The 26,665-nt window shown below is 36.8% G+C and overlaps 1 protein-coding gene across 1 annotated transcript; it reads right to left on the bottom strand.

Moving 5' to 3' along the window:
* Nucleotides 1-353: 353 nt before the first annotated feature.
* Nucleotides 354-26,558, bottom strand: LOC132129556 (rho GTPase-activating protein SYDE2-like). The gene is made up of 8 exons (XM_059541181.1): nucleotides 25,334-26,558; nucleotides 19,053-19,262; nucleotides 18,053-18,220; nucleotides 15,052-16,187; nucleotides 8,249-8,375; nucleotides 5,326-5,507; nucleotides 5,018-5,249; nucleotides 354-1,810 (listed from the first exon to the last, which is right to left on the bottom strand). Exons 1-8 carry the CDS (start codon nucleotides 26,556-26,558, stop codon nucleotides 1,164-1,166), a joined length of 3,927 nt encoding a protein of 1,308 aa, XP_059397164.1. The 3' UTR covers nucleotides 354-1,163.
* Nucleotides 26,559-26,665: the final 107 nt, after the last annotated feature.

Below are 26,665 nucleotides of genomic sequence, written 5' to 3'. Positions count from 1 at the left end.
TTGTTTAGGGCTAGGATAGGGTTAGGGTTTGGATATAGCATTCAGAGTTTAGAGAGTATATTGCAAGTATATTCTCAAACCACCAGGAAACATCCCCTGTGTTTGCGTTTGAGACCCCTGATATGAGGTTCATGGTCGTTGGGTTGGGGTGCTTAATCCCGGTCCTGGTGATCTACCTTCCTCTTTAAGCAAATCCCAAGAACTTGTTTAGCTTGTTCAAGTGTGTTTAAAGGGTGAAGACTGTAGGAAGCCGGATATCCAGGTCCAGGACTGAACACCAGTGGGTGTGGGTGTAAGGTTTAGGGTAAGGTTAAGATATAACATTCAGAGTTTAGGGAGTACAGTGCAGGGATTTTATATTACCTGATGTAGGGTTCAGGATCAGGTGCTCAATTCCGAACTTGGTGATCTACCTCCTCTTTACGTGAATCCCAAGACCTAGATTACCTGGATTAAGTGTGTTTAATTAGAGCTAGAGATGAAGGTGGCTTTCCAGAGGCAGGATGGGACACCCCTTGTTTAGAGCCAGGTTAGGGTTAGGATATAGCATTCAGAGTTTAGGGAGTCTAACACCATCTCCTCAGTAGGTAATTTGCATTCAAATCCCTGATGTAGTGTTCAGAGTCATAGAGCTGGGGTTGGGATATGGTTCTCAATCCTGCCCTTGTGATCTACCTCTTTAAGGGAACCCCAAGACCCTGATTATCTGGTGTTTGTAGGGTTGAAACTGGAGTGGAAGCTAGATCTCCATGAACAGGACTGAGTACCCATGGTATAGGGAAGTATCTACAGTAGCTAGTTCTCTCATCATAAGGCTTCACCCCTGTACCTGAACTGGCCATGCCTTTAACAGCAGGCCCCATAAGTGCATTAGTTTTCATCATAATGTTTTGTACATTCGTAGAAAGTAAAAAAGCTCTTGCCGTTGTAGCACAAATGAAGGCACCCGGTGCACCCCTCAGGGTTCATTGAGTTCTTCTCATAAGAAGACAAACAATGATGAGCTCAACAACATGGAGACCAGGAAACAAATGAAAACACAAATCCGAAGTGAGGAATGTCTTCTTGTACATGCATCCCAAGTGTGCATGGGAGCAAGAAAGTTACGTAGAGCTGATGTATCTAGGCAATCACCAGCATATCTCGACTGTTCTGTTAAAGAGTCAGTACCCTATGTTGAGCTTGTTCTTGTTGAGCTCCCTTTCCAGGTTGCCGATTAGAGTGTCAATGCTCTCCTGCAGGTCCCGCAGGTTGATCCTGTTGTTTAGGACTGGGCTTTTCTCCTGAATCTTCATGTAGGCCTGGTAGGGTCTGTTCTCCTTGTGATCAGAAAGGATCTGATCGCAGAGGCTGATGGAAAGTGGTTCCTCAACTCGTAGCTTGTCCAAAACTTCTGTATTCTCTTCTTCACTCTCTTCCTCTTCCTCCTCTATCTGCATTTCTTCAACCCGCTCCACTGCCTCGTCCGCCTCGGGTAACTCTTGTATGGAGATTACATCTCCAGTACCCTTTGATAAATTTTCCTGTCCTGCGTTTGGAGGATCTTCGGTGGGAACCTCGTCATAGTCTGCCTCCTCTGGGCAGGTCGGTTGGAGGTACGTTTCCTGGCATCCACTCCAGTCCCCGGCGTAGCGGTTACTGGGACTGTCCAGGCGGCCAGCTCTATGCCGCAAAACACCTGCCATGTCCTCATCGGTTAGATTCACCACCTGTGGACACTCTTTCCTTCTCCTTACGGCAGCTGTTGTTACTGGGAGTGACTCCACCTGGGCAGGAATTGAAGTAGAAGATTCACTCTGTGCGTTCACAACTGTAAGAGAAAGACACCAAACAATGGATTTAGTCATTTGATTATAAACCAATAACACATTTCATATAATGAGAGAATATATGGAATAACCAGTGCTGGGGAAAGTACTTTGAAAGTGGCCAAACTAAAAGCAAGTCATATTTAAAAAATGGTAAGCTACTAACAAAAAGCATCTTATTGCAGTGAAGCTAGTTCAGGAGGTATCTTCGTACACACATAAGATGATATCAATAATTTTATGATTTATTTCGTTGCCCCCCAAAACTGGCAATAACGTATGCCGTTTTATTATGATAGACATAAAGCATGCAGAACAAATAAGATACAAATAAACCCAGTTAAACCTCAGACTAAACCTCAAATACTTTTTGTTGAACACAGCCAAACTCTATAAAACCCTATATTAAACTTGCCACAGCTGGTAGATCTGGTAAAGGCCAGGAAAGCAGCAGAACGATGGCAAGCTATCATTATTTTTAGATTTTATTTGAATGAATCTGCGTGCTAGCAAGATATTGAGATGAAGGAATAGCTGAGGACACACAAAGGACACCCGTTTAATCTGTTTACCTGTCAGCTTTCTAAACCTTCTAAGGACTTTAGCTGTGGCTTACATGTGATGAGACAAGTAAAATAAACAAACACAAATCAAAGGACAACAAACAAAAGATATCTATACAATTAGCTTTGCAGCCCTTAGCCTTAACAAATTATGTTATTTATGAATAAAATTACTTAAAGAATGTTAAATCAGGCTGAAGGCTAGAATTTCAATGTACACAGAACCTGTTTAGAAGGCTGGTTTTAACTTAGTTAACTTAGCTTAGTTAATAACCTGACATCATTTGCATTGTTAATCAAGTTTAATTTAAATAATTTGATAAATAGAAAAACATTTTAATAAATAGAAATTAAATGTAAATAAATAAAAATTACATTTAAGACTTGATGTTCACTTTAGACATATGTTTTTGTAAATTTAGGCTTGTTGTTTAGATATTTTTAATATCAAATTTATAGTAGTAGTAGTAGTAGGGATGTGCCGATACCATTTTTTTCACTTCCGATAACGATATCAATCCGATATTTTTATTTTATTCTTGAACTAATACTACTAATAATAATACAATTAAAAATTAGCCACCTATAAACAACAAATCTATATCAATATTTTATCTTTATCCTTATAAAAAAAATAGATCAAAGATACACATTACAAATACACATAATACACTAATAAAAATAAACAGTGTTTTGCAGGTACAATAGTATTTAGCAGTAGCATTCAAAAAATGGAATGAACAAGTAAAAATAAAACAGTTATTATTTACAAATTACAATTGTACCTAGACAGTTGCCTATGGCTATGATTTCACTAATACAATTGTCTGTTTGATATTATTGTCTCAAGCGTTCAGAAATGACACACAATTTTTTTTTACTTCAATTACACTTGAAGGGAGAGTGAGCGCGCGAGCAGCTGCGGGAATGGCGCATCAGGTGTGGCCGCCTGTCCATGTCTTCATCGTGAAACGCATTTTTCGTCCAAGATCAAAAAATATTTATATTGCACACCCCTCCCCTCGAAAGAAATTGCAGACCGGACCGTAAGTGCACTTTAACTCTCATACTCATGGCTACTACATTTATCACGTGACAGGCTGCGCGCTGAACTGGATGTCGCAGCAAGGGAAATGCTGATATTCAAGCATTTAGGCGATGGTTTAAGCTAGATTTTCCCATGGTTTGTGTTGGATAGGAATCGGATGATAATTTTTTCTCCCCTCCGATCTCCGATCCAGCGTTCTGGGCCAGTATCGGCACGATACCGATCTTGTGGATCGGATCGGAACATCCCTAAGTAGTAGTAATTGTATTATTATTATTATTATTGTCAGCATAATTATTTTATTTTATAAACTTTAATTTAACAAATTAATAAATATAATAATTCTTATGATATTTTTTTGTTAAATTATCAAAGTAATTTATATAGTATAATATAAAATAATAATATTTTCTATACTTCTAACAATTAGTATATAAAATTATAGTATATATATGTGATCCTGGAATAAAAAAACAATTTATTATACATAACAAATTATCGATTTTTCCTTTATGCCAAATATCATTAGGATATTAGGTAAAGCTCATGATTCATAAATATGTTTTGTAAATTTCCTACCGTAAATATATCAAAACATAATTTTTAATTGGCAATATGAATTGCTAAGAACTTCATTTGGACAACTTTAAAGGACAGTTTTCTCAATATTTAGATATTTTTTTCTGCACCCTATTTTTTCGGCATAAGCCGAGTTTTTTAAATAGTTGTATTTCAGCCACATATTGTTCTATCCTAACAAACCATACATCAATGGAAAACTTATTTATTCAGCTTTCAGATTATGTATAAATCTCAATTATGACTGGTTTTGTGCTCTAGGGTCACATATTAAGTAAACTTACTTTAAGATATACTTTCTGAAAACAAGTCCAAACAAGTTTAAACTTGATACTCAGATATTTTTACTGGAAAACAAAACAACTTCTATTAAACCCCCCCCCCCCCCCCAATATATTTTTTTATTAAGAAAAATTCTTAAAAAAATGTAAAGAATTAAACAACTTAAAAAAGAATATATTATTGCAGCAATAATTCTGTTTACTGTGAAACACTATATTGTATTTACTAAAACAACAATACTAATGTATTATTGACAATGTAATAATAATAATATTATTGTTATTTTATTGATTTATCCGAAATTAAACAAATGAAAAAAAAACAAAGCAAAAATACTATTGTACTGTACAATAAAAATATATATGATCTATTAAAACCTATTATATATATTATATTATTATTTGTATAATAAATTATTTATTGTTTTATATATATTTATATATCGATATTAAACTAAATTAATTAATTTAAATCATTTAAATAAGTCAACATATCATTATTATTATCAACAGTAAAATTACAACACTAATATTCAATGCTATCTTAATTTCTTTGCTTGGTTAAACCAGAGCTTTTATTTTTGCAAAACAAAATGAATTCTCTTTGTATTCATAATCAATTTATAACTGATTCCCATTAGAAATTTGCGAAGAAGCACCATGGAACTTCCTTCTGCGCTTTGCATGAGAAAGAAACACTGATTTGAAACGAAGTGAAACGTGACGTGTGTGTCTCACCTGGCCAGAGCTGGAGCAGGTAATGAAGGACCTCGATGTGTTCCTTGAAGTGCAGAGCGCTTGCAAGCTCCTCGGAGTCGATGAAGACCCGCTTCCCGTGGCAGGACGCCTCGGGTCTCTGGCTGAGCAGAACCGGCCCGAAACACACCGCCAGGTTCTGACAGGTCATCTTATTGACCTCGTGATGGGACGCCACACGCTTCAGGTGATCCAGAAGCTTCCGCATGGTCGCCTGAGCACAAACACACACCTGTAAGAGTCACCAGAAACACCACAGCTGATGGCTTCCTTCCAGAACGCTCCAGTACCTTCTCAACCTCCGGCAGGATCTCCAGTGAGCCGACGGCGTGATCCGAGTCGACCGGGTCGTTCTCACAGACGCCGCTTCCCATCTGCAGTGGCCTCTTGGCCATCGAGTCCAGAACAGACTCGTAAAGAGGCTTCGAGATGAGAGGATGAGGAAGCTCTCGGAGATAGTCCTTCAGGACGCCTGCAGAGAGACAAACACACTGCTACTGGGATCCTCTACTTGTACTGTATATCTTTTATGTTTGCTATTTGTTGTTTGTGTTTTGTTCTTTCTGAATTCAATGATGAATTGTCTTTAACTGTCATTCTGAATGATTGACACACTGTTTTCCTAATTAATGTTGTTTAGATGTTTAAAGCGATATATAAATAAAGGTGACTTGACTTCTTTTTGTAACTTTTAAAATGATCTTTGGTTTTGGAAAGAGGCTATAAAAATGATTATTATTATTACTATAGAGCTAGTGGAAATGTTTAGAGAAAAATTGTGTATATGTGTATATAAAAATAAATAAATGAAATCAAATTAATTTTAAATAAATATATATAAGGTAATACATTTAAAATAAATACAAAATTTTGAAATTAATAGATTAAATTAAATTAAATAAATAAATACAAAATTTAAAAAATAAATGTAAAATAATAAATTAAAAATAGAAAAAATTAATTAATAGTAGAAGTATAGAAATCAGTAACATAAGATTATAATTAAATAATAATAAAAATAAAAATAATCATAAAAATTATAAAGCATATAAAATATTTTTTTAAATACTAAATGATAACAAGAATAAGATTAAAATAACTAATGCTAAAAATAAATGATAATAATAAAAAAAAATGTATTTGCTATGAACGAATCGTTTATAAATCACTGAGAAATGCGGTGAAATTAAATGTAAATTATATGAAAATTAAAAGTGTTTTTTAAGAAGAAAAAATAAGAAAATAATTATGAACAAATACAATTTTAAATAAAAATAGTTTAAAATAAGTAAATAATTAAAGCATAAATGAAAAAATACATGAAAAATAATTTTATATTAATATATATTAAAAAGTAAAATAAACAATTAATGTAAAAAAATTATATAATAAAATAAATAAACTACATCTAACAATAAAGTACTATAATGCATTGAACAAAATAAATCTAATGTAATAAATGTAACAAAATAATATTTAAAAAAATAATATTCTGACATATCTATAATATTATTTTTCACAGTATAAATTGGGTCTTTATAAAAGAAACTATACAGAGGCCTTTTAAATCTTAGGATAGTGGTCCCTCGCATAAGGATCAATATATTTGGGGGTCTGTAGAATCTAAAAGATCAAACACCTCTGTTAAAGAGTGTGAGGTGATGTCCGTCTGCTATTGGTCAGGCAAGCAGATAGTCCCGCCCCCAAACTCACACCATTGGTTGAGCCAGAAGTCGTAACATCAGGCCGCTCAACAGAACAGTTCAGTGTTTTGAAAGACTCACGGTGTTTAATTCTTCAAGAAGTCAATTCAACTCACTTCTCCATGAATAGATATGTCATTTGTCACTTTAAATCTGAGAGCAGTCCTGTAGACAATGTTTTCAACATTGATAATAATCAGAAATGTTTCTTGAGCAGTAAATCTTCATATTATTCTAATTTCTGAAGATCATGCGACACTGAAGACTGGAGGAATGATGCTGAAAATACAGCCGAGCATCACAGAAATAAATTACACTTTAACACAGATTCACACAGAAAACCGCTGTTTTAAATTGTAAAAATATTTCAGAATTTTTACTGTATTTTTGATTAAATAAATGCAACTTTGGTGAGCCAAAGCCAAAAGGCAGTGCTGATGCTGCAGTATTTGTGTTAGTTACTAACAGAGAGTTTTTCACGGCTAATTAACAGACTGCAAATAGAAGCGCTAATTCAGTCAGACCTGACCTTTGACACAGGAAGTGTGTGACAGGCAACTAAAGAAAACAGACAGTATTCTCTCTCTCACACACACACACACACACACACACACACACACACACACACACACACACACACACACACACACACACACCACTGAGAACAGAAAGAACATTTAAATAAGACTAAGAAAAAAATATGGTAAACATCTGGAACATGAAGATTTAAGTACAGATTTGTGTTATTTGCTGTTTCTACAGCTGTATAAATATAAATATGAATATGTATTTACATAACACTTGAGAAAAACTGCACTTTATCAAACTCTATCAAATTTCTGAAATATTTTTACTATTTAAAACAGCTGTTTTCTGTGTGAATCTCTGTTAAAGTGTAATTTATTTCTGTGATGCACAGTCTTCAGTGTCACATGATCTTCAGAAATCAGAATAATATGATGATTTACTGCTCAAGAAACATTTCTGATTATTATCAGTGTTGAAAACAGTTAATATTTTTCTGGAAACTGTGATGCATTTTATTTTTTAGGATTCATGAATAGAAGGCATTTATTTGAAACAGAAATCTATACTGTCACTTTTTATCAATTTAATGTGTCCTTGATGAATAAAAGCACTCAAACTTACTAAGCTCAAACTTTTGAATGGTTATACATAATATATCACACAGCTCTAGCTCTCATTACAACACTGACCTCAGGAATAGTTATACTCTGTTCCTTCCGTGTGTGTGTGTGTGTGTGTGAGAGAGAGTGTGTGTGTGTGTGTGTGTGTGTGTGTGTGGTGTTTGTTGTGACACTCATACAGCTGAACACAAAGAAGCTGCTGGCGTTGTTACTGTGTGTCTTTTACAAGATTTGTGTGGACCTCTGACCTCTGGTTAATCTCATTCTTGGGGAAGTCGTGGCCTAATGGTTAGAGATGTGTGTGTGTGTGTGAGTGAGTGTGAGTGAGTGTGAGTGTGTGTGTAAGCGTTCACATTCAGTACCTGTAATGACGTTAACATCAGGGTAGTTGTTTTCCGAGAGCTCGACGGAGTGACTGTCTCTCTCGAACGCTTCCCGCAGCTCCTTCTTCACCGCAGCCGAACCACACAGACGATACAGACCCACCACCTGTCAATCGAACACACAACCGTCAATCGAACACACAACCGTCAATCGAACACACAACCGTCAATCGAACACACAACCGTCAATCGAACACACAACGTCAATCGAACACACAACCGTCAATCGAACACACAACCATCAATCGAACACACAACCGTCAGTCGAACACACAACCGTCAGTCGAACACACAACCGTCAGTCGAACACACAACGTCAATCGAACACACAACCGTCAGTCGAACACACAACCGTCAATCGAACACACAACCGTCAGTCGAACACACAACCGTCAATCGAACACACAACGTCAATCGAACACACAACCGTCAATCAAACACACACCATCAGTCGAACACACAACCATCAGTCGAACACACAACGTCAATCGAACACACAACCGTCAATCAAACACACAACCATCAGTCGAACACACAACGTCAATCAAACACACACCATCAGTCGAACACACAACCGTCAATCGAACACACAACGTCAATCGAACACACAACCGTCAATCGAACACACAACCATCAGTCGAACACACAACCGTCAATCAAACACACAACCGTCAGTCGAACACACAACCGTCAATCAAACACACAACCGTCAATCAAACACACAACCGTCAATCGAACACACAACCGTCAATCGAACACACAACCGTCAATCGAACACACAACCGTCAGTCGAACACACAACCGTCAATCGAACACACAACCGTCAGTCGAACACACAACCGTCAATCGAACACACAACCATCAGTCGAACACACAACGTCAATCGAACACACAACGTCAATCGAACACACAACCGTCAATCGAACACACAACCGTCAATCGAACACACAACCGTCAATCGAACACACAACGTCAATCGAACACACAACGTCAATCGAACACACAACCGTCAATCAAACACACACCATCAGTCGAACACACAACCGTCAATCGAACACACAACCGTCAATCGAACACACAACCGTCAGTCGAACACACAACGTCAATCGAACACACAACCGTCAGTCGAACACACAACCGTCAGTCGAACACACAACCGTCAATCAAACACACAACCGTCAATCAAACACACACCATCAGTCGAACACACAACCGTCAGTCGAACACACAACCGTCAATCGAACACACAACGTCAATCGAACACACAACCGTCAATCGAACACACAACCGTCAGTCGAACACACAACCATCAATCAAACACACAACCGTCAATCAAACACACACCATCAGTCGAACACACAACCGTCAGTCGAACACACAACCGTCAATCGAACACACAACGTCAATCGAACACACCTATAACCATCATGCAATGGTGAAATTAAAATCACCACTGTTAATCATCTCTATTTGTATACGGTTAGAAAAATCTATAAAAGCACACACACACACACACACACAAAGTGCAAGGAAGGTACTCTATTAATAACAAATTTGACAATAATATTTGATTTAATTTAATTATCATTATGCAAATAGCATTATTATCAATTTTTTTTACATATTTTTATCTGTATGTTGCATATTACTATTAAAATAATTATAATAAAATTAATTAGTTTATTTTTATTAAGATAATAATAAAAATTGTAATAAATAAATGAACTAATAATGAAAAAATGATATAATAACAATGATAATAATATTTGATTAAATAGATTATTTTAATTTAATTATTAATTTGCGAGTATTATTATTTTGGATACATTTCAGCACACATTTTATCTGTATGTTGCATATGTTTTATTAAAATATAATAATACAATACTCAATTTGTAAACTAATTAAAATATTAAAGTAATAATAATAATAATAATAATAAAATGATTCTCATTAATATTCTCATATTCCCATATGATTCTCTACACTATATATACTGCATTATATTAAATAAGCATTATGCATTAATATGCAATTACAATAGAAACGTATAAATAAACAAATGAATAAATACATAAGTATTTAAACAAATGCACAAATCAATGCATAAGAGCATAAATAAACTAATGCACAAATAAATGCAGAAATATAGAAATAAATGCAAAAATGCATAAATAAATGCAAAAATAAAGGAATGCATAAAGTAACAGATAGATAAATAAATAAATAAATACATAAATAAATGTGTGAATAAATATAAAAATTAATAACTAAATAAATTTAAATTTTGTATGTATTTGATTTATAGTATATATTGAACACAATTTAGTAGGTAGTAAACTAGCATTGCATTCCAAAACACATCCTCGGACATTCTGAAATGAATTAGAAGCACAAGCTACAATAAACAGAAGAAATTCCCTACAATGTGAAACAGCACCTTGATTCAGACCAGTGATGTGTGTGTGTGTGTGTGTGTGTGTGTGTGTAAACTCTAAAAATGTCACTCAGAGGAAATAATAGCTTGACAACAGTCTTGTTAAAAACAGCTGAAGAGTTTCCTGAATCCACTAAAACCTTCCTCTTTTCTATCCCTAATAAAGGACACATCCTGGTTCTGGGCTGGTCTTCAATTTTAGCTTCGCCTGTAGCTGTGCAGATTCCACACTACTGCTAACGTGACATGCATTAAATCATTTTCATTTGGGCACAAGGCAACTGTCTAAACATGGACTCAACATTTGGTTTGCGGAGCTGCATTTAGCAGGTCAAACTTTAGAGGTCACAGGCTAATTCATAAAAATAACAATTCAAAAATGCACCTCATATCTTAAACCCTTAGGAACGGAAAGTATATTTTTAAGTTTAGAATTCAAAAGAATAGTTCACCCAAAAATAAACTTTGCATATAAATTGCACTTCTGTTGAATGAAAAAGAGAATAATCTGCATATAAGAATAAAAATTAAAAGAGAAAAAGAGAGTTGCAGTATACACTATCTAATATATACTATCTTAAACAGCAGAGCATTAAACAAAACACTTAAACTATTTTGCTGTCACTTGACCAAGCATGTTTACATTGGCAATAATCTAATTATCATCTCGGAAATAAATGCAATAATTGAACATTTGTGCATCTCTGTTACCAGGAATACCACAGACTAGAGCTTCTGAAAAATGTCAGTAGTTTGTTTGGAGGCCAACAGCATTTACATACTGTAGGTAGTGTATCCAGTAGTATGAAGTACGCACTTGTCTCTATATTTATGCATATATAAATGCATGAATATGCAAATGCATAAACAAATGCATAAATAAATGCATGACTACATTAAAAAGAGGAAAAAGCTTGAAAATAGTTTTCAACACTATTTAGTATAAATAATCATCGGTTTAAACATGAATGCAGCACTTGTCACTATTTCAATACACAAATGCATAAATGCATAAACAAATGTATAATGCATGAATAAATAAATAAATGCATACATATATAATTGAATAAATGCATAAACAAATGCATGAATAAAATAAAAACACTTAAAAAGTATGCAATAATCAGTGTGCTGCACTTTGTTACATGACCTCACTACATTGCATGAATCCTTGAACCATCTTGCTGGATTTGGCTATCAATGTAGTTTTTCCGAGGCTAAAAACTCTTAAATAGGGAAAATTGCACAGTTTTTAATGCATACTAACTTAAAATAGTATGTGAAAGACTATACAGTGTGCAACAAAAATATGTAGTGTGTTACACTGTTGTAACACGACCTTTCTAGGTTGCATCACCTCAAAAAAGAAAAGACTGCACAGCAGTGAAATTTGAGAGTAGCACAAGAATAAGTAAAACCATGCTAAATTTCACATGCGAATATAAAAATATGATATTTGGGCTTTAGCTACAGATTTAGCATCCAGAGGCTGACAACGCTCCACAAAGGGGTCAGCTAAGGTAAAAACAGCCTTAGACAGATTGAGAAAAACAACCTCATGATCCCAGCAGAACTTTAAAGCCTTCCCAAAGGACCTAACAGAATTTTTACACCTCACACCTTTAGTCTCTCTCAGCTGATCTAGAATCAGATTTTCCATGTGTGAATATTGAGCTGCAGGGGTAAATCTGATCGGAGAACAGCAGTCAGAGTTGTTTTGTGGGTTGACGGCAGACACACTTGGTGGGATGAATGGACGAGAACAGCATTAAACTCTGGGTGACACTGTAACAGAGACAGATTGTGTGTATGTGTGTGTATAACAGAGATGAATGGCCAGGACTTTGGCGATAAGCCTGTGCCCACAGTCCACCGGGAAGCCTTGCTAAACTTGTTTGTGTGAATGTGTAAGGTTCATGGACAAGGACTTTAGAACGGTTGGCGAGCTCACTTTACCTGAAGCCTAATAAATGACAGAAGAGACTCATGGGCTACAATCACATTCCGAGCCTTAAGGCCCGTTCACACCAAGCACGATAACTATAAATATAACGATAAATATATAGTTCTAAAAATCGTTCTCAATATTAAAGAATAGCAGAGTCCACACTACAACTATAACGATAAAGGCATAGAGAAACGGTATCGTTGGAATCATTTTCAGAACGATTTTTTTCCAGCTGATGAACGATATAAACATTGACATCCAATCAGAATCCATTCTGCTGTAACGAGTTCGAGAATTTAAAGTGGCAGACACACGTGCGCTCAGAATAAACAGACGATATCGTTCGCTGGTGTGGACGCTAATATCGTTATCTTTATAGTTATTAGGGGTGTAACGGTACGCAAAAATCACGGTTCGGTACGTACCTCGGTTTTAAAGTCACGGTTTGGTTCATTTTCGGTACCGTAAGGGAAAGAAATGCAAACATTAAACTGCAGGTTGTTTATTACTATAAACTTTCTTTTTAACAATTTGTTTACACTTTTTTAAATACTCTTTAATAAAATATATATAAAATAAAAAAAGAATAAGAAATAAAATACTGCTGCAAAGTTCTCCACTAAATAAAATACTCTCAGTCTCAAACCAATATCATATAATAAAATATAATAAAATATAAATAAATAACTATGATTACAGTGCAGCATTACCAATTCCAGCTTGTAGGCCTGCTCATATTTAAATAATATATAACTTTTCCAAAGTGTAAAGTGCAGCATCAACAGTTTCAGTTTTGAGACCTGCTCAGATTTCGTTATTGCGTTGGACCGATCGGAATTAAGAGCAAAGGTCTGTTTAAATGCCGACGGGAGCTGCGTTTGAATTACAATCGTTTTTTTCCTAGTTGTAGTGATGTTCACTCTCGCGTGATGCCTTTAGAAAACTTTAGGCTGGTGACACACTGGCATATTGCACCTGTCAAACACCGTCAATACTGTTGACGGTGTCCTTTATCAGTAGGCTTTATATTTATGCTCAACATGAAGTATAGATATTGTTGTCATGAAGACAAGATCCTGGTCTGTCGGCGCCTCGGCAGTCTCCCTCTTTGTCACCTACAGTAGCAGCAGCGCCTCAGCGCCGCATCAGGCACGATTCTGGTGTGTAAAGACACAGAAAACACGAAACAGGTGTCACGCAACTGACAAACAGCAGAAACGCCACGCTCACGCCACGCAGCCAGTGTGTCACCAGCCTTAGAATCAGCTGCAGGGCGGGATTTGCGCTGAACGCGAAGACTTCCGCCACTTAATATGTTCGTTTGGAAACACGAAAATGTATATGTTCCGCAAACAAAATATTGCATTCGGTCATTCGGTACACACGTGCACCGTACCGAAAGCCCTGTACCGAAACAGTCCGGTACAAATACACGTACCGTTACACCCCTAATAGTTATCTTTATAGTTATCGTTCTTGGTGTGAACGGGGCTTTAGTGCTCAGTTTTCAAGCTGTTCACATTATTTTGTATATGTAGCCAATATCAGATTCAAGTGTAAACTTGTAACGGTCCTGAAATGACCCACATGTGCAAAAGAACGACAAAGATGGTGCGCTGCAGAATGCCATACTGAAGTAAACATGGATGCCTCTGAAGTCAGTCAATTATTTATAAGGTGACTACCTGACTACCTTCGCAGCTGTCTTCCATATTAACCAAGTGACTAAAGAACTTCTAGTATATATAATCTTTGGAATGACTCCTGCTACCTTAAAAGCAGCATGAACTCTGATTTGACTGTTCAGACTGTGGTCGCACTCTAAAAAATTGGACTTAGGATGACGTATGGAAGTGACCATGTGGTTTGTGCTGTTCACATTGCTCGTATGAGAGTATACATTGAATTTGGGCCACTTAGGCAATATACGTAATTTCTGGGCAACTAGTGGGACCAATTACAATTGCAAAAAAATCAACAACAACAACAAAAAAGCAAGTTCCCCGAACATTCCTACTGCTCTTTTTGACCCATCATTGGTAGTACCATGCCAAACTCTACTAGGCCTCTTTTGAATGTGCCACAGTGTGGCTCTCTCCAGAAAGTCAACATACCAAACTACTAGGCCTCTTTTGAAGGTAACGCAGTGTGATGCTCTTTAGAAAGTCAACTTCTCAAACTCTTCTAGAACACTTTTGAAGGTGCCACAGTGTGACGTTCTTTTAAAAGTCAACATACCAATGGCTTACTTCTAGTTGCAGATTAAACATGAATAGAAGTACCTTGTGAAGTACTTTGACAGCAAAAGAAGTACACACAATTCACCTTTAAATTGGAGAATTGGTCTGGAACTGCATGCAGGGTAAAGAACCATAAAGATCCTCTCCACTTACTCACCTGACAACCCCGTCTCTCGATCTCAGAGATGCATTTCTCGATGAGCAGTGGAACCATTAATCCTGAAGCTTCCCGTTCCACCACGCGCCGAGCCTGTAGGCCAAACACCTGCATTTCATGATCCCCCTCCTGGCCATCAAGAGAGGTCTGCCTCTGCTCCATGAGGCTCAGCTTGACGTAGATCATTCCACGTGGTTCCAGGCGGACTGCAAGCAGATGCGTCTTTCTCACACGAAACAGGGTCGGGAGAACCACAGTTCCATGGCAACACACTCGATTCCTTCGCGGCATTGATTCCCAGCTGAAGACCACAAGTTTGAGGCGCTGAGCGTTCTCCAGCTCAATGTTGAAGGTGTGGTCCATATCCAGGAAGGCCGTCCGACAGGTCAGCAAGGCCGTACGAGCTTTGTTGACAGAGTCCACCTGGATGGCGCAGTAGATGTCACGGGAATCAACCCGCGGTGGCTTCAGGTCCACTGCCCCATAAAAGTGCAGACTCATTAGTCCAGAGATGTACGTTAGCGGCTTTGGCTGCTCTGAGAAACTGTACGAACGGAAGGCATCGATATCCAGCTCTGTACCAGGGAGCTTCGGACTTCCACCATTCCCATTGGGATCCCTATCCCGGGCTTTACCGTTCTTTCTTTCTGAGTTCCCGTGCCTGCCAGACTTGGCTACAAGTTCAGGTGAGTCTCCATCACTTAGGTAACCTCCCTTACTGGCCGATTTGGGAACGCCACTGGTGTTGCTCCTTCTCTTATCAAAGTTGTGCTGTGTAGAAACACTGCTGTCCAGATGGTATCGCCAAATAACATTACCACTCGCCAATGCAGTCATCACACCCGCCGGGGACAGTCTGGGCTGGGACTTGCCCAACTCTGCCATCCCATTGGCTATAGGTGAGTGCGCCCTGGTTTCTGATTGGCTGTTGCTGATGGCCACATTGCTAGAAGGGGTCCCTTTAACACTAAGCTTCCGACTCAGATCAGGCAGTTTCTTCATCTTCATGGACAGTTTTCGGACAGTCCGTGGTGACTTGATTCTATCAGGAAAAGACCAGTTGATAGCAGTGCTCCTTTTAGCTGGACTGGGACTAGAAGAGAGAGAAAGTCCACCAGTGGATTGCTCTGAAGGATCTGTGGAATGAAAGAGAAGAGTTTATTTAGTACATTGCCCAAGTCATTGATCCACGGGGGTTAGCTGACCCTCAGATGAACCCAGTACCATCTGTGGATATATGTTTTAAGTCAATCTTATACCACAAGATTATTTAATTCATTATTCTGATTAGCTAATAGTAACTTCAAGGTTTCATGCCAAATTCTTTCCAGAACAGCAACAGTGATTTGGAAAATTCAAAGCAAGATACTTAATTTGTAGAAGTTGTACAAAAAGAGTGCTTTAAGGTAAAAATGTCACATTATATAGACATGTACAATAAAAAATAAGCAGAAAAAATGACAAAATCAATGCATGTCCAAGGTGTAACAGTTCAAAACTTCTTATATCTTCAGTTCTTCAAAAACACGTCATCAATTATACCCTTAACTAACCAAAACCCTTGTTGTGTGCTCAAAACAACCCCAATAATTGGACAATTTTACTCATTACCCATAAGTCTTTACTATTCCTTCTGGCCTGTTTAGGATTCCCACAGGATTCCCCTTTGCTCTATGCACATACATGCCATAATAACTACATATAACCCAAAAAGTCCCTTTCCAGTTCAGTCACATACATCAGAAACCCAGAACATCTGTGGATAATTCCAGCATGGAGCGATAAACCATAGTAATGTGGTTAATTTGCTCTATCAGCCTCAGAGAAATTTGCTCTTGCTGTCTCGATAAGTAGATTCCTTTCACGAGGGACTTCTAGACCTGGGATGCCGTTATCTCCAAAGCGTGTTACCGCAGTCAATATGCAGTGGCTGACAAAACAGATTTCTTGAACATGCAACCCAGATCGGTCCCTTTCCTCTACCTAGTCCTTTATCTCAAGTTCGTCCGCTTTACCACAACAGCGGCTCTGTTGCCACAGTTCAGTGCCTCTTTCAACACTCACCGTTTGATCTGGTTTACACGCACAGATAAAAAGAAAACCCAATTCTGTTAAAGAAAGAGAGACGTGCCAGTGTGGAGACACCAAAAGAAAGGGAGGTAAGTAAAAAGAGAAAGACTGTTTTGAGAGAGACTGAGGTAGAGGAGACAGGACAGAGGCTGACACTTAGGGGTTGCAAGTATGTGTTTTATTTTAAAAAGACAGTGCATCCAAATATTTAATTTTTGTCATAATTTACACCTCCTCATGTTGATCTGGTGTTTTGGAATAGACTGGGTTGGAAAGACCCACTGAGTCCATTTGCACCATTTGATTGCTTAACTAAACAACTTACATTTATCTAGTTTGTTGTTTATTATTAGTGCATATTATTCTGAACAAAATTGTTTTTCAAAATGTTTTTTTTTTTGTTTTGTTTTTTGCCTCTGCTGATGTCACAAAGGCCATGTGGGATGAGAACAATAACGCTAACCATATATTAAAATATAATCATCAATTATTATTATTATTATTTAAAAAAAAATTAAATATATATATATATATTATTGTAAATATCATCGTAATATTTAGCATTTTAGTAATGTAATTCAATAATAAAAATACTAATTATTATTTCTATCATTATTATTATTTTACAGAGAACTATAGCTATAGTAATATTTCCCATTTAAGCAATATCATACAATAATATTAATTTATTATATATATATATAAAATGACAGATTTTTGGACAAACTGTGCAGCCTTACAAAAAGCACACACTGTAAAAAAAGAAATTTTTTATTTTTTATTTTTATCAGCATGTTTAACAAAACGCATATTTAACTACTTCAGAATTATATATTTAATTTAATGTGTTACTTGTAATTTAAATGTTTGTCAAATTTACAACCAATTCCTGAATGAAAGCTCATTAAACCCAAATGAAAAGCATCTGCACCTGTGGCTCTGCTCTCCTCCTGCGTCTGTCTTTCGTCTCGATCCGATCCTCCTCGTCCCGTCTGGATTCTGATGTTGGGAACACAGTTCGGAAGATCGGCCTCTTCATCCTCCGGGATGGGGTTGTACCAGATCTCTCCCTCGCTATCCTCGGCTGGGTCCGGCACTTCTGTAGACGTGAATGAAACGCCATGAAACCGCTGGACATTTACTGTTTCTGCACTGTATTCAAAAGCAGTGCTTTTATGAACTAAAACTATATAAAAAAAAATGTTGGTCAATGAAATAAAGCTGAAATAAAATCGAAATATTATTTTAAATATAACTTTAAAATTAAAATATAATTTTTTTTAAATTAAAAATATTACAATTAAAACTTAAAAGTAAAAGAAAATTTGAAATGTTGAAAACAAAATCTGAAATTAAAATAAATTAAAAAAAGAACACTTTTTAGAAATATAAAAAAATGAATAAAATGAAATGTAACAGAAAGTTAGAAATGTTGTCTAAAACAAAAAAAAAAAAAAATAATAATAATAATAAATCCTAAAAATGTAAATGCATAAAAAATAACTAAAGCACATTCACTTACTAAAATTAAAAATATTTTAGTTTTTTTTTTTTTTTTTTTTTTAACGTGCATTTGTCATTTTTATTACTTTCCGTTTTAATAAACATTTCTTAAAATGTGAAATTTAAACAACGAGTTAATAGAGAAAATATTTTTATAATTCAGTTTTAGTTTTCATTTTTTATTTTAGTTACATTTTTCCTTAAATTTGTTAGGTGCTTCTAAGATTTATTGCAAGGTTTACACATATGAGGAGTATTCATATTTAATTTGACACAAAAGAAAAAAGGGACAGATGTACAGTTTGTGCCAGAAAATAAGTCTTGATTATTAATGATTTCTTGATAAACTTCCAGTGGATAAAAACTCTGGGAAACATTATCTATGAGAACAAGGCATCATAAGCCTTATAAGCGTAAATTGTACACACCTTTTTTTTGGTTTTTGGTTGTTTGTGGGTGTGTGTGCTCCTCCTCGGCTGCAGGGGGCGCTGTGACGTCCTCGGGCTGCAGGACGAGCCGAGCACAGCTCTGATGGAGCCACTGCCGTTTTTTGGTGACAGTGATGTGGTTGAATGGGGCCTGACGTGCGCTGGAGTCTCGCTGAAATACAGACGGACCGGAGATGAACTCCACCGGTGCTACGAACACAAACGAACAAACAAACGGCGTCACAAAACAAACCTAACACAGCTAATTCAGTTCATCTGCTGTCATTAGCACAAAACATGCAGTACATCCGGTTACACCAAACACAAGTACAAAGATCAAACCTACAATGTAAAACATGTGTTTGGTTTTGTAAACATCTCAAAACTTCTGACGGAGTTTAGTTCGCAGGAGCAAACCTTCTGCATCTTTTATCATGAAACCACTGGACATTTACAGTCTCTGCGCTGCTTCTGATATTCACAGATGAACTTAAACTAAACTATTAAAAACATTTTTGTCAATTGGAATTAATGTGAAATAAATTATATAATATTAGACGAAAAACGTAAAAATTTTAAATGTTGTCTTGGCAATTAACTGAAATGTGTTTACCGAATTTAAAACTGAAATAAAAATAAATTCAAGCCATTTAGGAATAAAACAATAAATAAATACACATATTAGAATTACAAAAAAACTATGAAATTTGAAACATAAAAATTCAACATTTTATATTAATATAATATTTGAAGTAGTAAAATTACCAACTGAAATAAAAAAATAAATAAAACTAAAATAAAAAAAATGCAAGCATTTAGAAATAAAACAACAAATAAATTCACATATTACAATTACAAAAAAAAACTACAATGAAAAATGAAAATATAAAAATTCTGAAATTAATATTAATGTAATATTTGAAGAAGTAAAATTGCCAACTGAAATAAAAATAAAATTAAAACGATTTAGAAAACAGCTAATAAAGATTCCAAAAGTACATTACAAATTTACAAAAAAATGCAATTAATTAATTAATTAAAATCTGAAATAAAATATAAAAATAAAAGCTAATTCAAAATATCAATAAAAAAAATAAAAAATTACTTACAAATGAGAAAGTTTGCCCTAAGTTGAAGCACTAAAACAAATGGAAACAATTTAGAAATATTAACAATAAAAATAAAAATCAAATGAGAAATCATAACAAAAGCAAATAAGAAAATGAAAGAAAATTTTAATTAAGGAAAAGAAAAATTAAAGAAAAAAAACATGACAACTGAATATAAAAAAATTCTAAATATTTAAAACTATAATTCGAAAATTAACAAAAAATCTGAATTTTTTAAAGTATAGAATTTTTTTTTATAAATATTTAATAAAAATAAAATAAAAATACAAAATGATTATGAAAACTGATTTTTACAAAGCTTTTATTTTTATATTTTCAATGTAACCTATAATAGTATATAAATGAAAATTAAAAATATTGCCTTGGCAACTAATGCAATCAAGTTTAAATACTTAAATTACTAACTCAAATAAAAATGAATTAAAAACTATCTAGACAGTTTATATAAATATATAAAACTAATAAAAATGACAAAACCACATAACAAAATTGATAGAAATTAAACTAAAATAATGCAAAGTATAAATGCAAATGCAATAATACTCAATGCAAATGCAAAGTTCACAAAAATATGAGGTTTACCTTAGTCTTGATCATTAAGCCAAATAAAACATTGAAAATACATCTTTCGTGAAAATATTAAACTGGACGAAACCTCATTATGACACTGAGCATAGATTTTAAACACCAGTATCTGCTAAAAATTAATTTGATCAACATTTAGGAGTGCATTAGCATGAACGAAATGCTACAGAAGTGTTTATTTCAGCTTCTACATTCAGACAACAAACTTTACTCTGACTTGCGCTGACAACGGCAGTATGTTCTTATGCCAGGATGAGAAACGCTGGCCAGCACAGAGGCGCTTCGCTCAGCGTGTGTTGACAGAGGTCAAAAGAGACCTGCAAATAAAACTCAAACGTTTAATTAGAGCTGCGAGGCGGAGGCCGACATTCACCCCAATGCATTCTGGGAAACGGGAATCAACGGTAGCCTGTAAAGATTGATCTGATACACGTCATCCTTTCCATCGGTGACACATTTGTCTGTCTGAGTCAAAGCAGGTCTCGGGTGAACGAGGGCACATCAAACCACTTCATTAGTAAAACAGTCAGTATATGATTACAGACGCTCAGCTGTGTTTTTACAGCTCAAGCATGTGATGCTGCCCTTATGTAAGGTGGACTGAACCTCTCACTAAGCTCTTTAGCAGCGGATGAATTTCCTCTAAGAAGGGAGTGGAAAAGGGAAAACAAGGTGTCGGAAATACGGGTTAGAGTCGCCCGAATCACTAAAAACAGACCTTGAGTTCAAACAACCATAAAAAAGACCGCCATTAAAGCCATTAAAAGTACAATAACAATATCAATGTTTCTGTGACAGGCTCAGTTTCACTGACAGATGGAGATGCATGGAGAAAAACACTAAATAATAATAATACATTTATAAATAAAATAAGTAAATGTATTATTAAATAAATGAGAATTTACGATGCAAACATGCAATTGAAAAAAACTTAGTTAATTCAGAAATACATTAATGAGAGAGATTGACTCAAACATGCAAGGAAAAAAAACTGCAATATTAAATAAAAACATACATATATACATAAAAAATATAGAGATTGATGCAAACATGCATCAAAAAACAGCTAAATAATAAATTATTAAATAAAGTTAAAAAATAAATAAGGGGTGGAGCTTGACTTAAACATGCAAAATAAATAAATACAGTTAATTCATTAATAAATTCATAAATAAGAGGCAGAGATGGATGCAACTATGCAAAAAAAAAAACAGCAAAATAACACAAAAACAATAAATGAATGCATAAATTATAAACGGAGGAAAAAACAACTAAATAATACAAAATAAATACATTATTTGACAAGTTAAGTAAATTTAGTTTATTTTAATTTAGTTTAACTTAATGCACTAAAATAAATAAAACTGAAATAAAGATTTATAAAACTATGTATATTATTTATATGTGTATATATATATATATATATATATAACCAACCAAAGCTCCAGAGCGAAACCATTTATAAAAGTAAACAACAAATGATTGTCAGTAGATTATGTAACAGAATATCAGATAAACTGTCTGTACTGGCATGTTTTAAACATGTTTGCAAGAGCTTTTTTATCACTTCACAAACAGAAAACGTGTCTATTTTTAACAATGGTGTCGTTTTCAACACTAGAGCTGTCGCTTTGTTTCAAACTGCTCTTCCCCTCCAATGTGCGGCTTGTGAAGTGTTTCTTTAGAAAAAATGACACTTGCTTTTATAGGTTTCAAATCTAATTCCTATCTAACGCATTGAAAGTGGACAAGCACGTTTGCTCTGGGTTTGGGGCTGTTTTTAAGGGTTTGAATGAGCAGGTGTCCCTCAGGGCTCGATAGAAAGACCGTCCCCCTCCTTCACGTCCTGTACTCCGGTTTCTCTCTTTCTGTCATCCGAGAGTATTCCCAGAGTAACGTTCTTTAGCTCCAGACTGCAGACATCCTAAGAACACATTCTGACACTCAATCTCGTGATGATGTCATCGCCACCGCTGGCCAATCAGATCACTGCGTTACAGCAACACTCGACACAATGTTACCGCACTGCTTGTCGACAAATCATCTTATATAGGTACAAATCTTTCAGCCCAAAAGCAAAAGAAAAAATCTAAGAAATGTTATTCCGCATAAAAAAAGCTTTACTATATTATATTAATACTATATTACTATAATGTGAAAAAATCTCATTCTTAATATTTAAAAATACAGTAACATTAAAAGAAAATCATAATTGGGGACAACCTTTTTTTTTTTTTTTTTTTTTACTTTATCAATTAAAGCATTTTTATGATTAAAATATGCATAAATTTAAGGAAGTAAAACAAATACTACATTGTGTACATGTATTTACAGTAGCTGGGACTTCACAATTAAAATTTTGTACAATTCTATTATATATATATATATATATATATATATATATATATATATATATATATATATATAATAGATATAAATATATAGGTTTGTGAGAGATTAAGTGTTTTACTAAAATAATCTAAACAGATCAGCAGCACACAAATGCTACCAAAATAAATTCAGATTCCTCATTCAAACCTAAGATTAAAATAAACCGTGGATAACAGGATGGACTAATCCTACCTTAACCAACGTGTAATGTCTCTTTTCTAATCCCCGCCTGCTTTCAAGCCCTCGGGAACCGAGAGCAAACAAGTGAAACGATGGCCTTGGCATTCCAAATATTCCCTCCCTGGGGCTCCGTGTTTCCAAGGGACGGGAATTCACTCGAGAACAGCTCCCTCCGGCTCAAACAAACACCACTGGCTCATCAGCAAATACACCTTTTTTTAAATTGCTAAGCATAATGTTGTCAGGGACACACACACACACACACACACACACGCATACACACAACAGCTGTCTTCTCAAAAACAAACACACTCCCTGAAAATGCACAAGCAATGCCAAAGTCATGTTCCTTTAAGTCACTTTGTATAAAAGCATCTGCCAAATGCATAAATGCACTGTGAATCTCCAGGAACACCACGTCCACTTCCTCTAATTCTGCTCGCATGGCAGTAAAGAGCAACTCTATTAATTCTACATAAGCTGCCCACATTCAACACATAAGATGAGCTCTGCTTGTGTTAATAGCTTATCCTTAAATCTGGCCTGGAAAGCAATTTACAAAGCCTGTATTGGTCTCCATGTAGAGCATTTCATTTAAACATGACTATAAACGTGCATTTGAAGCCTGCATCTATCAAAGACATTGGTGCAAGACACATTAAAGAAGTAAAAGTTACTGCTCTAGTTACATTGTTCGGGAGGCAGACACACTCTTGCAGTTTAAATCTAGATTAAAGACCCATCTCTTTAACCTGGCATACACATAACATACTAATATGCTTTTATTATCCAAATCCGTTAAAGGATTTTTAGGCTGCATTAATTAGGTAAACCGGAACCGGAAACACTTCCCATAACACCCTATGTACTTGCTACATCATTAGAAGAATGGCATCTACGCTAATATTAGTCTGTTTCTCTCTTGTTCCGAGGTCACCGTGGCCACCAGATCCAGTCTGTGTCCAGATCAGAGGGTCACTGCAGTCACCCGGATCCAGTACGTATCCAGACCAGATGCTGGATCAGCACCTAGAAAGGACCTCTACATCCCTGAAAGACAGCGGAGACCAGGACAACTAGAGCCCCAGATACAGATCCCCTGTAAAGACCTTGTCTCAGAGGAGCACCAGGACAAGACCACAGGAAACATATGATTCTTCTGCACAATCTGACTTTGCTGCAGCCTGGAATTGAACTACTGGTTTCGTCTGGTCAGAGGAGAACTGGCTCCCAAACTGAGCCTGGTTTCTCCCAAGGTTTTTTTTCTCCATTCTGTCACCGATGGAGTTTCGGTTCCTTGCCGCTGTCGCCTCTGGCTTGCTTAGTTGGGGTCACTTCATCTACAGCGATATCGTTGACTTGATTGCAAATAAATGCACAGACACTATTTAAACTGAACAGAGATGACATAACTGAATCCAATGATGAACTGCCTTTAACTATCATTTTGCATTATTGACACTGTTTTCCTAATGAATGTTGTTCAGTTGCTTTGACGCCATGTATTTTGTTTAAAGCGCTATATAAATAAAGGTGACTTGACTTTGCTCTTTAGACAAACGAAATACAACAAACTTTCATGCATATCCGTTCCAAAATGTAGCCAAATCCTTTCAGATTTGCGGTTTACACTGGAATTAAAAGTTCTGGATAGATTAGTAACGGACGCAAACGATTCCTGTTGGTTTCATGATAGAAGATAGCTGTCGCCCAATTGTTTTCTTGAAAACACAGAGCTGCAGATTGACCTTTAAAATACACTGATAAGCCGCAACACATTTCATCTCGCATGTTCAATAAACATCAGCACAAAACCACCACCATCTCCGAGAAGACAAGCATGAAATGTATTCTTCAGAGTGTGTTAGTGGAGAGGAATCAAACGTGTTATCTGAAGCAGTATTAGTCATGAAGGAAGAGGAGGAAAACCCGGTTAAAATCTTGTGAGATAACTGAGATGACTTTGAGGGCCTCCACGCCAGCGGGGGTCCATACCTGTCTGCTGCATCACGTGACCGGCTCTCAGCGAGGAGCCCGCGATCCTCTGCTTCATCTCGGACGACAGCACGCGACCTCTCTGCATCCACTCTTGCATCTTGTTGACGGTGACTCCGGGGTGTTTGGGCACCGCTGCGTCGTCGCAGGATTGACGCGATGAAGCAAGCGTCGGGAGGTTTTCCGTGGGGTCCACCTGTTGCACATCGAGACCCGATGCGACGGCGCGTCGCGGCTCTTCCCCGCGGTTCGACGCGTACTTCACCACGCTATCGCTCACTGACCGCTGCAGGGTCGGCTTGGGACGCGCGTCGCGAATGTTCCGCAAGCTCCTGCTCTGCGTCAGTCCGAGGAACGCGAAAAACGCTGAACCGGAATCGTTCCTACGTTCCTCGCTCTCTGTGCTGACGCTGTCGTGGGATGCGCTGCTGGACTGATCCACGCACCCGTGATCTTCGACCTGACCGTCGAAACCGATCCCGTGCATCGCGTTTATCAGCAAATAATACGCCTCTCTCAGCTGGGACTTCAGTCTGTCGGTTACGTTCGCGTCCGACGCCGATATTGACGTGTTCCGCTCTTTCACGTGAGCGTGAGACTCATAAAAAGGCAGAATCTGGTTATCGTAATAATCGTCATCCTCGCTCTCGACCGAGTGGTGTCGAGGGGCCCCGTCTCTCAGCCCGGGGGCCACTGTTATTTCCAGATCAGTGGGGAAAAAAGTCGGACTCTGTATCCTAAAATCTCCATGATACTCCAGGGAACTCTCTATAAGCTGAATTAAATCGCTTTCCGCGTCTATATAATCAAACACGTGAGGCTGGGGGCCCCTGACGTGACGTTCAAAGGCGCTCGTTATGTTGTCCCCGGCCTTTTGCTCGAGTGGTGCAACATTTGGTTGTTTACTCTGTAGATCTTGACCATCTGTTAGCTTTAAAGCCTCTCGTCGGGGTTTGAAATCGCAGTCTCCGTGTTCCCTTTGATCAGCGGGACCCCGGGGCCTTGAGAACCCGCTCCCGTGCGCGTCCACCGGGCCGCCGGTGACCCGCTCCGCGCGCCGGGGATCCGCGTTCACACACCGCTCCTCGCACCTCATCGCATGTGAAATGTAATCTCTCTCTGTCTGCGTTTGAGAAACGTTTTCTTTACCTTCTCTCGCGTCTTTCCCTTTGGGCTTCTTGCCCCGGAGTTTGCCTAGAATTGTCCTCCGCAGAGGATCAGCCATCGGTACCGATCCGACCCTCCAGCTTTAGCTCCGTTCAGCGGGGCTCCGTAGCAAAAGTAACCGAGTTAGAAGCGCGTCCGTGCGGCCAGGAGACTCCGACACACCGC

The sequence above is a fragment of the Carassius carassius genome, chromosome 46 (assembly GCF_963082965.1).
Source record: "Carassius carassius chromosome 46, fCarCar2.1, whole genome shotgun sequence".
Classification (NCBI taxonomy): domain Eukaryota; kingdom Metazoa; phylum Chordata; class Actinopteri; order Cypriniformes; family Cyprinidae; genus Carassius; species Carassius carassius.
Note: the sequence above shows the minus strand (reverse complement) of the source record. Positions and strands in the feature narration are given on the sequence as shown.